The sequence below is a fragment of the Barbus barbus genome (assembly GCF_936440315.1).
Source record: "Barbus barbus genome assembly, chromosome: 12".
Lineage (NCBI taxonomy): Eukaryota > Metazoa > Chordata > Actinopteri > Cypriniformes > Cyprinidae > Barbus > Barbus barbus.
The window spans coordinates 16,598,036-16,614,839 of record NC_136740.1 but is presented as its reverse complement, the minus strand read 5'-3'; the positions used below and the strand labels follow the sequence as shown (position 1 = coordinate 16,614,839).

General features: G+C 36.9%; 1 protein-coding gene across 2 annotated transcripts in view; it reads left to right on the top strand.

The window, feature by feature from the left end:
• The window catches only part of LOC306878372 (cell adhesion molecule 4-like), a 151,260-nt gene that overhangs the window by 116,065 nt on the left and 18,391 nt on the right, over positions 1 to 16,804 (top strand). For both annotated transcript variants that reach the window (XM_079430687.1, XM_079430686.1), the window contains exons 3-5: positions 10,116 to 10,403; positions 13,749 to 13,910; positions 15,014 to 15,104. In XM_079430687.1, coding sequence (XP_079286813.1) covers positions 10,116 to 10,403; positions 13,749 to 13,910; positions 15,014 to 15,104 — 541 coding nt within the window. The remainder of the gene's footprint in view (positions 1 to 10,115; positions 10,404 to 13,748; positions 13,911 to 15,013; positions 15,105 to 16,804) is intronic.

Below are 16,804 nucleotides of genomic sequence, written 5' to 3'. Positions count from 1 at the left end.
CCACTCCAGATCCTTTAGATTCTCAGCTCCATGACAGTGCTGCTTCTCTTCAGTTCACCCACTAATTTTCTACAGGGTTCAGGTCAGAGGACTGGAATGGCCATAGCAGAAGCATGGTTTTGTGCCCAGCGACCCATTTTTGTGTTGTTTTTGAGGTTTGTGTTTGGATTATTGTACGGTTGGAAGATCCAAACACGCCCCATTATAAGATTTCTAACAGAGTCATTCACTTTTTGATTTTTTATCTGTTGGTATTTGATAGAATCCATGATGCCATGTGTCTAAACAAGATGTCCAGGACCTCCAGCAGAAATATAGGCCCACAACATCAAAAATACAGCAGTATATTTCATTGGACACATGGGGTACTTTTTAATCCCTGTGTTCACCAAACCCATCTTGAGTGTTTGCTGCTTAAAAGCTATTTTTTTTAGTTACATCTGTCCCATTTGAAGTTCCAGTCATGTCTGACGACTGAATATACTGGAGATTGTTTTTGGTGAAAGCATTTTCTTTTTTTTTTTTTCTTGAAGCCCTCCCAAACAACAATTTTTTAAAAAGGTTTTCTAACCCCGAAACTTAACCTTTTTCTGCAGTTCTCCAGCTGTGATACTTGGAGAATCTTTAGCCACTCAAACTCTCCTTCTCACCGTGCATTAGGACGATATAGACACACGTCCTCTTCCAGGCAGATTCATAATATTTTCTGTTGATTGGAACTTAATTATTGCTGCTCTAGCTCTTTTCTTAAAGCCACGTTCTAATTTGTGAAGCTCAATTATCTTTTGCTGCACATCAGAAAAATATTCTTTGGTTTTTCTCATTGTGGTGTATTATTAATTTGGAATTTGGGCTTTGTTTTCCCTCCTATTTATATTTCTGTGAAACAGGAAGCCATGGCTGGATAATTCTTTGATCATATTTACCAAGGGTACCAACAATTCTGGCCACGTGTGTACACTGTAAAAAAAAAAAAAAAAAAAAAAAAAAAAAATATATATATATTCCGTAGTTTTTACAAAGTGATTTTGGCAGCTGTGGTTACCAGAATAATTTGGTATCAAATTCAGAAAATCTTTAAACACATTTTCAGAACAAACTGTAAATTTTACAGTATAAAACTAATAATAAAATATATATATATATAATTTACAGTATAAAAATAATTTACAAACAAGAAAATTTGAATGTAAACCAGTAAATTCAACAATGCACACTGCTACTAAAATCTGTTTTGTACTTTTAATATTTTCAAATGTGGAGTGTGTCACAGAGAATTCTGGAAATACCAGTTTACAGTTTTTGACTGTAAATTATACATTGATTTGTTCTTTTTACTTCTAAAAACTCTTTACTTCTACATTTATGTACAATTAATAGCATTTTACAGTAAAATTACATTAAATGTCTGGTTGGGTCTTTTACAGTTTTTTACAGTAAAGAAACTTACTGTTAACATATTAACTTACATTTTACAGTTAAAATTACATAATATTTTTATTCATTGATCATATAGGTTCATTGTTTTATATTTAAAAAAATATATATTTTGGTTTATTTTGATAAATTTTTACATTTTGATTTGACTTTATATGCTCCAACATGACTACTTCTCATAACTGACTTCATTTCGCAATATTGACTTTAATTCTTATAATTAAAATTGTAACTTACTTTTTTAAATAATTTTTTTTATTAAGTGTTACAGAAAACAATTATAACAGACATACATCAATAAGAACAACACACTAAATTTTCCTCATTTAAATGCCATACCACCCACCCGCCCACCCACCCACGGCAACCATCCATAAAAATAAAAACCCTTCCAAAATTGTAACTCACTGAAAGTTGAAAATTTATCTCACATTATGGCTTTATATCTTGTAATTGCAACTTTGTTTCTTGCATGTCTTGTGAAATTGACTTCTGTAATTGAATCCCTTTATATTAAGTGACTTTTTTCAAAAAGTAAAGCATGTCACAGTGTTGACTTTTTTTAGAAACTATAACTGTCTCACAATGTGACATTATATATGACATAATGTGACAGAATTTTCTAATTTTAAACTTAATATCATAATTAATAAAATGTAACATCTGCTTATGATCCTTGATGGTCGTTGGGACTTTATGTCTTAAGAGACACCTTTTAGCTTTTTGACATTTGCATAATTCACAGACCTGGCCCCACATTCGCCCTTTATATGGGTGCTAAATTGCCAATGGTTGCCCCCACTGTCAAAAAGACGTTAGACAGACAGATCTGTTCTCTCCATGGGACTTCAAACACATTCCAGAGAACTAAATGACCCTCGATACCAGACACCAGCGGCCTGGCTGACCAGTGGACTACCTCCACGATTACAACACACATAACACACACACATAGAGACATTTCCTTTATTCAGACCATAATTAATCAGTTACAAGGGTATCTGGTATATGCATGTGTTGTTTGTATGTTTCCTTATTATATAAGCCTAGTGACCACTCGTTATTTGTATTAGTAAGCCTAAACACTCATATTCAGGTGTATGAATGTATCTCTGGTTTAATATCTTCTAGATGTCTCTTTCTTGATATCAAAATTATCTGCTCTTTATTTCTCAAACAATGATGTACACTGTGACCTCGTGAAATGCATCATACTATTCTTACGGTACTGTGGGAAGAATTACACCGATTGAGCAGAACAGTCATAAAACATGCAAATGAGGTGTCGAGTGGGACAAAGAAACACTTTCCCGCTGAAACTATGTGCCTTGTTATTGGTCAAACGAACCAAAAATGGGTGTTACAGGGTCAGATAAAACTTCTCCCACACCCAAAAGGCGAGTTCTTCTCTTTACCTTCGATGCCTGAGACACACATCACTGTGGAAACTTTGCGACTCTCCTTTCGGGGGGAGTCCGAGCTTCTGGCAGTTTTGAGTTCAGTAACTTTGGCGATTTAACTTCGGACCAATCAACCCGTGGCTGGAATGACGAAGCTTTCACTCCTAAAGGAATTCATCAAGAATCTGCGCATTCATGCAGCAGGACACTTTACTCAGCCTCAACAAACCACTGCAAGTAACCGCTTGTTAACTGTTTAACTGTCTAGGCTTCGACCCCCTTTGATTAAGGTGATGTAATTCTTTGATGGTTCTAACAGGTTGTGTTTAGCTGATGTGCAAATCCTGCCATTATGCTCTCTCTTGCGCGCGAGCGCTCTCTCTCTCTCCCTCTCCCTCTCCCTCTCTCTCTCTCTCCCTCTCCCTCTCCCTCTCTCTCTCTCTCTCTCTCTCTCCATGCCTTCCTTCCGTTGGCATCTATGTTTAATGTGTGTATGTTTGTGTTTAGTTCAATGTTGCATGTTCCCCTGTAGTGTAGTTTAATAAACATCCATATGTATTCACACTTGGTTGTCTGTGTCTGCAGCTCACAGAAACGACGTCACTTTAACGTTCCGGTTTTGTTACATGCTAATGAGCGATGTATTAGTAAGGAAATAATTTTCCTTAGAGTCAATAGACGATTAAAACTGTCCGTACTGCGGACGAACAAATCATTTTATTGTACTATTAATGCTACAGTTAATTCCTGAAGATGAATATATAATTGATAACAACCAGTTATGATTAATTATGTTCATCTCACTTTGAGCTAATTTGTTACAAAACAACAAACCTTTATACCTTTCAGAAAAAAAGTTTCAAAAGCTATAACTGGGACAGTCCCTTATTTACTCCTGAAGTGTGCATTTTAGTACCTTAAAGATGCATATTAGTACCTAAAGTGTACATATTAGTACCTTTTGAAAAGCTACGGTCCCAGTGACAGACTATTTTCTGAGAGTGTAGCATCTGCTAAGCATCATTTAAAGTTTGACAATGATCTTATTAAAGTTCTTCCCCATTTTTATTACATTGCAGCTGCTGGGGTTTTTTTTTTGTAAAAGTACTAGAATTAATTTATTGAGCACTCCCTCTCTGACATTGAGTTCATCAGACACATTCCATATCCATTAATGGTTCTCTTGTAGCGTTGGTAAGTGGTAAATATGTTAAACACAACCTTGGAGTCCGTGCTAGTAGTGGAGCAGTCTCTTTTCATGCTGGTTAGCTTTTATAATCTTTGGAATATATTTATACTGGCGCCATCAGTCTTTCTGAAATCCTTTTTAACTGATTACACCTTATTTCAATTTCTTTTTAAAAATCCTTTTATGTAATAACCTTTGTTTTTTCCATCACAGCCGTCACTATTGCTCAAATTTGAAATCCCTTTAAGTGATGAGTCTCTGTCACCCTCGTTTTACATGATATGCAGTGTGTTTTCATCCTTGCCTTTGTAACCCTTGCCTCAGCAAAGGACTCAGAAAGCATACGTAATTCAGTGAAAAAAGGGAATGGAGAAAAAGAATGAAATTGCTAGAAACAGAAAGGACCACAAAAGCTAAAAGCTGAATTAGTATCCATGATCTCTGCTTTTAGAAGTGCACATAATTGGGCCATTTTGTAGGAGCTAAATCACCCCTCTTCTGAGCCATTCACACCACTATTTTCAGACACACTTTTTGCTAACAATCGTTAGGCTTTAATATCGGTGGATTCTCATGACAGCTCCAGGCTGCCCTTACCGCTTGAGTGCCCTGGTCTAAATGTACAGAGAAACGCATATGAAAACCTCTGCTTGCTAACTAATGAATCCCGATAACAGTCTTTTAGCAGGCAGCAGGGTGTAAATATCCCTCAGCAGTCATGTATACAATAGCCTATTCCATGAGATTCCTTCAGATTGGCCAGATCTGTGAGGTATGTAAATGAGGCGTGACTAAAGGTGACACCGGCCTGGACAATGCATTGACATTTCCCTGCCATTTAGCTTGAGCGAAGGCATTTATCTCCTTTAGTGTGGCTCTTTTACTCCCGTCGTGTGAAACATGGATCGAGTGAGAAGATACACATGTCATGAAAAAGAGCTCACTTATTCAGTTTATCACTTATTTATTCACTAACTCTCATTCATTCAAAGTATCACATTTTCACTTATATATAACTAACCCTTTCATTCAAAATGGCTGTTCATTTTATTAATTCCTATACTCAATGTATCACTCACTTGCTCAGTGCAACACACTGAATCATTTGATTTGTTCATGCATTTAATCATTTATTCACTAACTTGCACATTCAAAGCATCACTGTTTCACTTACTAAATTTACTCACTTTACCCATTATCTCAGTTGGTTGCTCACTGATTTATTCATATAGTGATTCACTTGCATCACTATCACTCACTCAATGTAACACTGGTTCATTCATTCGTTCAAGGTGCAATAGAATGCATTGATACAGTATTTTAAATTGTTCTCTGATATCTACATAGAAGGTATGTGGCTTAGGTAAGGGCAAAAAATCTCCTGAAACGATTTTACATGTCCATTTACAACCCTAGGATTTCTCCCTAGAATGAAACAATCTGTTATTGGCTCATTTGGCAGGGTCATGAATAATAATGAGCTCTGCTCTGATTGGCTGTTTCACATTGCGGCTCATTTCAGTAACTCACAGCAAGAAGGAAATACAGGGAGGAAAATATATATTTAGTCGGCACCAATAGCCTTGCGGTTAGAGCGCCGACATACAGCGCAACTGCGCTCACAGCGACCCGAGTTCGAATCCAAACTCGTGGTCCTTTGCCGATCCCGCTCCCCTCTCTCTTCACCCAAAGCTTTCCTGTCTACTCTACACTGTCCTGTCTAATTAAAGGCATAAAAAGACCATAAATAAATCTTGAAAAAAATAAATATATATATATTTAAATACTTTCTCTCACAGTTATATCGTCGGGTAATTAGACTGCATATAAAATGCGGGCATCAGGGAGACGTTATTAATACGTGAGGCATTGAAACTGCTTTTCAACGATCGGTCGATCGCTATAGTTTCACTTTCAAGATACGCGATCGCACAAACTGTGTTTATATTATCGAGCGGCAGTACTTACCACACATTTTACAAGATCAGATGCTCTATGTACTCAAAGTATCACTATCACTCCCTTAAATATAACACTGAATCATTGATCCATTCACTCACTTGTTCATTCATTCAAACATTAATTGGTTCATTCACTTGTTTGCTCATTCAGTCACTCATTTTCTTACTCATTCAGTTTCCAATATGCAGTGGTGGACGAAGTACACAAATCAAGTACTTGAGTAAAAGTACAGATACGTATTATAAAATATTACTCCAGTAAAAGTACTGCTTTTTCAATTTTACTCAAGTGAAAGTACAAAAGTACTAAATTTTTTATGTACTTAAGTAAAAAAGTACTGATAGATTTATTTTGCAATTTTATATAGACTACTTGATTTAATATTATATTAACGCATATTTTTATAATCCTACTGCTCAAAATACCTGGGATTTTCCCAAAATAACCACTATATGGAGTCAAGAAATATATTTTGTTGTTGATATGGCCTATGTTGACGAGAGTGATGTAGTAATGTTCACTGTGAAGCTTACATTGTAATGAACCTGAGAGAAAACTGATAATCTAATTTTCACTAGTAAGAAAAAAATGTTTTAAAGCTTGTTGTTTTGCAGAATATCACATATGACACGAGAATAAGGCCTGAAGTTAGGAAGAACATTTAAAGGAAAATATAATTATATTTTCATAATGATTTTCTTTTCTTCTCAAACCTTGTCTGTGGTGTAAAAACACCCCTGGCCAAATGCCCCCAGAGGGCATCACTTCCCACTTTGATAATTACTGTGTTCTGTTCCCTCAGATGTAATCTATCTAGGTGGTTGAATAAAAATATTTGGACTTTATATCTAAACATTTCCACAACTTAGCACCAGCAAGCTTGCTAGCTAGACAGTTAGCATCAGCTAACAATATTTACTTATTTTCAGTATGGTTATGAATAAACATTCATATCTGTCTGCTCGGCTCGATGATCTAAACAATATACAAATGTATACTGTTGATAAACAATATAAAACATAGGGCTAGATGCATAGCATTTTAATAAAACTGCTAACGTTACAGCATCGGGGAATATGAATGTGCATCAGTTATTTTATTTAATCTGTGTTATTTTAATGTTTCGTTTTTTGACCTAAAGCATAGAGACACTGTCATTGATCTGTTTGCATTCAAGCATTTCAGTGGGCTTAAATAGATCACCCTTTACAGCAGATTTGACCTAAATATGATTTTCAGTTACAATAATTAATCCTAAAATTCGACATTAGTAACTTACTTTTCGCTCACAAGATCTCCCGGTTCTTTCTTGTGAGTTCAGTTCACTGGAGACTCGCTCTAAACGGATCATTTGAATCAGTGGGTTGTCGACTCGAGAACAGCTGCAATCGGATCATTCCAATTCGTGAATGAATTGTTTGTTGCGATTTGCGAACCGATTTCACAGGTTCATTCAAAAGAATCAGTTTGTTCATGAATCAGACACCGCTTCTGCATCTTGGAGCACGTGATAGATTATAAGGAGTAACGATGTGTTTTATGAAATGTAGTGAAGTAAAAAGTACGATCTTATGCTTTGGAATGTAGTGAAGTAAAAGTAAAAGTTACTCAAAATAAAACTACTCCAGTAAAGTACTTGAAAAATGTACTTAAGTACAGTAACGAAGTAAAGCTACTTCGTTACTGACCACCACTGCCAGCATGACACACAGATAAATGCAGCTGGGTGTTGAAAAATGTCTGGGTTCACTCAGAGCAGTAATCATCTTATGGAACCAGCTCGGCATGCTGCTATCTGAGAGTGTGTTGATGGCAGAGGGTCGCATCTCCAGAGCACAGTCGGCCACAGACAAAGAGCTTTAAAAGGAAGTAGGGAGAAAGGGAGTATTTAGTGCAGGTCAATACAAAACGGGTTTGTGTGAACCTTGTCCCAAAAAGGCCCATCCAACCTTTGTAACCAGCATCATTATTTGTTATTATTATTATTTTCTGACAATTGATTTTTCTCTCAGCTTGGTTTCAAAGCGCAAATCGTTTTCAACACTAGTTCTCGATGCTTCTGTTTTCTGCTTTCCCCTCAGTATTTATGTGTTGTTCTGTGTCAGCTGTTCTGTGAGAGATGCTAGTTAAAAACCCTCGTCTGTTGTTTTCTTCTCCTTTTCATCTTCTCCTTTTTATCTTGCTCCATTCTTTTGATCTTTATTGTCTGATTTTTGTTGTTTGAGTTGGAGGAGTTAATTTGAAACTGACTTGCAAATAACAAACTACTACTAATTAAAAGTAGTTAAGCTACAAACTTCCCTTTTGATTGTAGCTAGCAACTCTACAAACTAATACACAAACTACTTTGTTACTTAAAAGGTAATACTATTTTATTTTACTATCAAGTTACTTACAAAACTTGAAAGACAAAGTGGTATTTATATATCTTACACAATCAGGATCTACAAAACTGTTTTCCTGACAACTAAATTGAAAGCAGTAATAAATGTTGCTGCAAGTTTAATCGCAACATATAATCATTGCTGTTAATAGTGTTCACCGTCTGTTTGATTACATGCGATTTGTAACTAACTGCATGATTTTTACTGTACATTTCTGTCATAGCCACCTCTAATAAGCTACTCCTTAATATAATGTAGAAACTTAAAATTGTAAAGCTGCTTTGCAATGATATGTGTTGTGAAAAGGGCTATACAAATAAACTTAAATTGAACTGAATTGAATAATAAACAGCAGTATTTAGGCATGGATGAACATGGAGCCAGCAAAAAAAATTAACGAAAAAAAACGTATGCTCACCAAAGCTGGATTTATTGAATTAAATATACAGTGAAAACAGTAATAATGAATGAATGATGCATTTATATAGCGCTTTGTGTATTGCTGTACACCCAAAGCGCTTTACAATCATGTGGGGGGTCTCTCCTCAACCACCACCAGTGTGCAGCATCCACTTGGATGATGCGACGGCAGCCACACTACAACAGTGCCAGTGCGCTCACCACACACCAGCTACAGGTGGAGAGGAGAGAGAGTCACTGAGCCAATCAAGTGTATGGGGATTATTAGGAGGCCATGATAGACAAGGGCCAGTAGAGGGAATTTGGCCAGGACACCGGGGTTACACCCCTACTATTTACGAGAAGTGCCATGGGATTTTTAATGACCACAGAGAGTCAGGACCTCGGTTTAACGTCTCATCCGAAAGACGGTGCTTTTTGACAGTATAGTGTCCCCGTCACTATAACAGGGCATTAGGACCCACACAGACCACAGGGTGAGCACCCCCTGCTGGCCTCACTAACACCTCTTCCAACAGCAACCTAGTTTTCACCGGAGGTCTCCCATCCAGGTACTGACCAGGCTCATCCCTGCTTAGCTTCAGTGGGCAACCGGTCTTGGGCTGCAGGGTGATATGGCTGTGGCCAATAATGTGAAATAAAATTACAAGTTAAAATTTCCATATATTTATCCGTATAAAATATCAGTATGTTTTAAAATTTAATTTATTCCTGTGATGACAGAGCTGAATTTTCAGCTTCCATTTCTCCAGTCTTCAGTGTCACGTGATCCTTCAGAAATCATCCTAATATACACACATCATGTCTTTACTGTTACTTTTGATAAACTGAATGCATCCTTATTGGAACAACAGTATTAATTTCTTTAAAAAAAACAACAACTGAATGGTAGTGTAGTTAAGTTACTAGTGTTTGTATGGCTCTATTTTCTTTTCAGAGCCATTTTGTTACTTCAAGTTAGTGTGAATTGCCAACCACAACCCATTTTACTTATGTAATGGTCTTGACTTGATTTGAATCATTGTGAAAAGGCGATATAAACCAGAATGAAGCAAAACTCAAAATAGGATTGCTAAAACAATGCCTAAATGCCTATTTGGACGTCAGTGGAAAGGGGAAGTCATTTCAGAGAGGGAAAAAGTCATTCCATTTTGATTAAAAATTAAAAAGAGACATTTTCTTCTTTGCAATAACATGCACCACTAAAATTGCTCAAAATAAGACTAGAAGGATGCATTTAGAAGGCAAGGCTCAATTTTAATTTAATTTTAACTTGCGTATCCTGTGGTTCCTTTATCCCTACTCTCTCTCCCTCTCTTCCAGCACTGAAAGACGACCGTTTTCAGATGGTTCTTTTCACGCCACGCCTGGTGCGGATCACGTTGACTAATGTAAGTGTTTCAGATGAGGGTGGCTACTTCTGCCAGCTCTACACCGATGACACACACCACCAGGTGGCGACGCTGTCGGTGGTGGTGCCCCCAGAGGTGCCTACAGTGGAGGTGAAGACAGAGGCAGTGGAGGGCGGAGAGGTGGAACTCACATGTGTGTCCCTGCGGAGCAAACCACCAGCCACACTGCGCTGGGTCCGAGATCGCCGAGAAATCGCAGGTGTGTTTAATTTAAATGTCACAACTATTGTATTTTCACATTCAATGCAGCCACATTTATATACTATACATGCACTTACAAATATGAAAGGCACGTAAACACACATATAAACACAAAAGAATCAGCTTTTCTTAAAAGTCCTTCATATGCGTGCATATTTGCTTTGTCTCTTTGTCAGACTCTCTGTCTTCACGGTAAATGTCATGCATTTTGACTAATCTCTCTGACAGCCAGGAAGATACGCTTTGCTCCTCTCCCCCATGTGTTTGCTCATTGGCACATTTTCCCCTCGATTGCTTTGTCACTCTATCGAATTTCAAATGCATCTGTCCATCTGGGTCCCTTCAGATGTGTGCAGAAGAACGTTTTTTTGTCACATACTCCCACACACACAGAACTGGATCCAGGTGCGGCCCCAATCTGTGCCTTTTATTCCTTTTCTGTCAACTCTACCTCTCATTTTCCTGCTTTCTCTCCCCTCTTTTTCTCACTGCCATCATATTTTCTCTACCTTTTTGTTCCAGCTTTTCTTTTTTGGGCTCCAGGAAGGGAAAACACATGGAGAAAGAAAATGACAAAGACACAGAGACAAAAAAAAAGAGTCAGGAAAGTGCAGGGTGAGATTGTAGGCTTGGCACGCTATCAATAATGGCGCTCTACAAAGTCGTAAGCGCAAGTGTCTGTCTGCCTGCAACAGATTCAGTACGACATGGCTCAGTATGAATTTAGACTTCTGAGACTGCTGCTGTTTCGCTTCAGTGAAAATAATTTAAATGTCTGCCCGATCAAGGATATTTAAGCAATATCACACAAGTAAGAGTTATATAAACAAGTTTATGTCAAGTAATGTGTGTTTCAGACCAAATTTTCTGTTAATTCACCTAGTAGCACACAGGCTGACAGACTGTCTGGAAAAATGGCACAACTCCACAATACTGCTCGCATATTCTGGTCTGGAACGCCAATAACACAGACAAGTGGAGTGACACATACATTAAAAACTGGCCAGTGCTTTAACACCAGTGCTGCATTCATGTCATTGTATTGTGAGATAGTAGCTCTGAGATTGGACCCACTCTGTAAGGTTCAGTTTATTAACATTAGTGGTAACATTAGTATGGGGACCAATTCTCACTAGTAACTAGTTGCTTATTAGCCTGCCTATTATTAACATATTGGCTGTTTATTAGTACTTATAAAGTACACATTCTGCATGACCATACTCTAGATCCCTAATCCTACCCAATACCTTAACTTATTAATAAGCAGCAAATTAGGAGTTTATTGAGGCAAAAGTCGTAGTTAATGTTTTCTTAATAGCAAGATTTGGACCTTAAAATAAGGTATGATCACATTAGTTAATGAATTATTACTAACAATACTGCACTTTTACAGCATTTATTAATCTAGGTTTATTTAAAAAAAGGCTGGGCCAAGGCTGCATTTATTTGAAAAAATACAGTAAAACATATTAACTATTATTATTATTATTTGAAAAAAATCTTACTTACCCCAAAATTTGAACATTAGTGTACACTTTTAAAATGAAAATTCTGTCGTTAATTGCTCACCCTCATGTTGTTCCAAGATGAAAGAAAGTCTTAGGGATGAAGTATGATTAATTAATGACAGAATTTTCATTTTTGGGTGAACTATCCCTTTAACATTTCAAGCCAAAACATGTGCATTGCAATAAACAATATCTATAAACAATGCTTTATTTTTTAAATAACATCAACCTACAGTGATTAGTTAAATACTGTTAACATCGCTTAATGAATAATGATCAAACATGATATAAAAATAAACAATTCAATGTTTATAAATGAATATTAATCTAGATGCATGTTGTGAAAGTATAGCCTGCATGCTGCAGTGGTGCATCACCCTGGTTTCCCTGACAAAAACCCAATAGGATTTTTCAATTGGCTTGTGGATTATTGCAGAAAATAACCTCTGTGACCAACAGAAGTTTATGTTTCATTCATGTTTCATAAATTAATAATTGATCATTTATCATCACAACAACTTTTATGAATATTAAAACCTAAATACAAGCGCCAAAATGTAGGCTATAAATGGTTTAAAAGGGCTATCAATTTTGCCATCTGCCTTTTTCAAGACAAGTAAAAGCTATAAAAAAACACACGTATATTACTGTTATATTTTATGTTGTAGAATAAAATGTGAAAATATCTTGAGCTCACATTACAGACCTTATTTTAGGCATTTAACCTAAAACCCATTAACCCCATTGACTTTGTTATGATGGAACTGGAAATGCAAAACTCTTTTCCAGATTTTTGCCTCCATAAATATGTTATCCTTTTTTTTTTTTAGTTCATGATACCTAATATATTAACTACGGTTAATAAATGAGTCTGTAACACTTTAGATTAGGGAACACATATTCACTATTAACCAAGAGTTTTCCCTCAATAAACACCTAATTTGCTTCTCGTTAATAGTTAGTAAGTTTAGGTATCGGGTCGGATTAAAGGATCTAGAATGCTGTCATGCCGATGAATGCATTAATATGTGCCTAATAAACAGCCAGTATTCTAGTAATACGCATGCTAATAAGCTACTAGTTAACAGAGAGAACTAGTCTTTAAAATAAAGCGTTACCAATGAGTCGTATTGTACATTGTTGTTTTAGAATCTTCTCTGAGCTGTTCACGTCTTGAAGAAACGTGAGAGCTGTCCAAGAGCTGTTCATGACTCAGAAATGATTTGTTTCTATGGCAATGCTCTTAACACCAAATAGAATCTGTTTGTGGCTTTGTTATCAGTCACAGCAGAATACTCGATCGCTTTTTCACATTTATATGCTCCTTCAAAACAAAACACAAAGCAAGTATAAAATTACATATCAAACAGAAATATGTATTGATTCGTTTTAAGCCGCTGCCATTTTGGTTGTTTGTATATGAAGTCGCAGTGGTCAAGTGATTGGTGCTTTCGTTTGACAAAGACCAAAGAATAGTTTTACAAGTTAGAAACCCATAATCTTCATAAATCTGCAAACTCTGTTCGACCTCACGCTCTATCGACCTACACTGCCCTCTGTCTGTTTCATCACCCCATTACTGCCCTTCACTATCCCCTTGTCATTTCGCTTTTCATCATCAAATTAAAACTTAATAGTCTCAGAGGGATAATAGAGCCTGTTCTCTGGTTGTGAAATCAATGTGTGTAAAATGTGTTTCTCAGCGCATCAGAAGTAATCAGGGTGAGCGCGCAATCCTTTGTACGAAAGGTATGCAAATAATGTCTGGCTGAAATGTGAACACACACTGTTAAAAATTGGAGCGAACTGACTTCTGTTCCTCTCTTTTCGTTCAGGTGTGATCTCTCAGCAGGAGAACGGCAAGACTGTGAGTGTTTCCAACACTATCCGTATCCCCGTGGAGAGGAAAGATAACGGAGCGGCGCTGAGCTGTGAGGCGTCTCACCCGGCACTCGTGGGGCAGAAACGAGTTCGTCACTACAGCCTGGACGTTCACTGTGAGCCAACAATGCCGTCACGTTTCTATGACTACCGCCATATTAGACTGATTAACGGTTGCTATTAGCTCTCTGAAGCCCCATCTGTTTAAACATGTTCACTTGGCAAGCCTCTAACAAGGTTTGTTTGTTTGTGTTACATCTTGCCTGTTATGATAAAGGATGAGAAGACAACAGTATCCCATTGCACATCACACCACAGTGTTAACAGAAATACTCAATGTGATAATGTGGAAGGGTTTCAACCAATAAAAATATCTAATATTAACTTTACACAAACACTTCTCTCATAAAGTTGCTATAAAAATCAGAAGGGCTTTACTCTATAAAAAGAAAATCGAGTTCAAATAAAATTGAGTGGATTGCTGTTGTTACCCACAGTGAGTTTAAATCAGACATCTGCTAGAAATGTGTTGAGAAACTTGCTCTGTTATAAAACCTGGTGAGCTGCAGCTGTAGGCAGCATTTTAAGAGCATTTCTATGCAAAATTATGATTATAAATAGTTTAGTCAATACTAAAAAGTATTATACTACCATTTAAATGTTTTTGGAAGAAGCATAAGCTTCTCCCAGGCTGTATTTATTTGCTCAAAACTGCATTAAAAACAGGAATATTGTGAAATATTACTACATTTTAAATGTAAAAAAAAAGGAAATGCAATTTATTGCTGTGGTGGCTAAACTGAATTTTCAGCAGCCATTACTCTAGTCGTTCAGTGTCACAAGATCTTTCAGAAATCTTGTTAATATTAAGTTCTTATGAAAAATCTAATTTTACTTACAGTATCCCAAATAAATAATGAATAATAGTTCGTAAACATGGTTTAAAATAATAAAAAGTGTATTTAAGAAAAAAAAACTGTATTCATATGTGTTTATTTATTATAATTATTATAATATTCTTCGCATTGGCTTTATTAAAATCAACTGTGAGTCCAGAGCAACATTCAGTTGAGTGAGCAGATATTTTTTTCAAAGCAGTAACTTGTGAGGATTGATTTTAGTCGGGATACTGCAACTGAAGTATGTGTTCACTAGACTTTGTGACAGAGCTCTTTTCCTGTTTTATCCCCTCTCTCTATCCTTCTCTTTATCTCTGCAGTTGCTCCTACAGTGAAAATCATTCACCCTCAGGGCATCCTTCGAGAGGGAGACTCCCTCAGTCTCACCTGCTCCGTTACCGGCAACCCACTGTGAGTGTACAAGAGAATGTGTTTTTTTCTTTGGAAATGTATCTGTCAGGTTGCGTGTGGGAGATTTTGATGGATGTGATAGCGCGTGTGAAGTTCTGTTTCTACATGTGCTTTAAAAGCTAATCATCTGAACTGGTCCCACAAGAACAGCTTTCATCTTTTAACACTCCAAAATGCTTAAAGAGGATCATCTCAATCCAGCTCTAAAGTATAACGGCTCAGAACAAAGATGATCCTTGACTACGTCCTCTGTTCCTTCTCCCATCTCTTTCTCATTATTTCACCTTCAATTTCAATTTCAAAGTACACAGTAAAAACAGTGACTGGAAAACTAAAATAAAAATGTATTGTATATTTATTATTTTCTAACAATTACTGCCACCTTTATTTATTTATAAAATAAAGTCTTTTATTTTTTAGAAGTAAATGAATTTTGATGTAAAGTTGGAGGTAATAAAAAGTAATAACAGTATGTAATAAAATAAAACAAGAAAATAAATTATTGCACATTATAATTTCTATTACACTTGCAATCTTTATTTATTCATAAATAATATAAAATATATAAATAGAAGTAGCAGTAAAGACTGAAGTCAAACACAGTATACAATAAAATTAATGTAATATTATTGCTACAACAGATGCAAGTGTTTTTGGTAAATTGGAATGAAGTTTCAGAGTTTTTCAAGGACATTTATCTTTTTCCACACTAAACGTCTTATATTGAAGGAGAAAGTGTCCCTCTGTCAACCTCACCAATGTCACAGTGAGCACAGACGCTTTCTTCCTTCAGAAGGCATGTTTGTCTCAGTCTGTGTTTTTCTACGGCTCGACCGTGGTCACTGAGCCTCTTCTCCCTAAGAGGCTGTGAGCAGAAAGCCATTAAACCTCTCCAGAGCCTCGTAAGGGAGCGCTACAGAAACGAAAGATGGAGAGATAGAGAGGACACTTGAGCTGCCACTCATTTTACGCTGAAATGGGGAAATGACAGAGTGAGGGAAGGAAAGAAAGAAAGATGGGCTCAGAGGAGTTTTAGCTAGGAAAGAGAAATGAAAGGCTAAGTGATTTATGTGTTAGGGTGAAAGAGTGTGAAACGTGTAAATGTTTAATTGTAGGGGCATGTTTGAAGATTGCACAATACGGTGATGAGAAATGAGAATAGACTGCCCACCCACAGAGAGACCGCTCTCTGGATAGGTTGAGATAAATGAGTGTATTGATGGGAGGAATGAGAGATGGATCCAGATGCCGCTCTACGGTAACTGAACGCACAGTACACTGCGTCGTGCTGCTTGGCTATAAAGCCATTACCATCATGTTCATCCGACATTAATCACCAATTAAACACAATCTGCATTTGTTGGAGGGGTGTGTTTATTATTCCTCAGTGCTCTGGTTGGCTCATCCTCGGCGTTTGTGCTCGTGTGTGTGGTACTGTATGCCGAATCCTGTGAGGGCTGTAATTAAACATGTCCTGTGGGATTACGATGGGTGATGACGTAGACTTGTCTTCTGGCCAGGGTGGATGAGGGATGAGGCGTTTCACAGGCGGTGGGCTCAGAACTTAAGCCTCAGGCTTTTTGCCCTACAGTTTCCATGTATCTCCTGCTGCTTTGGATCACCTCGCAGCTGTTTGTGTGTGTGTGTGTTAGGTAATCTCCTCCTTTCATGCTCTTTTGTCTCTGTCTGGCTGATATTAT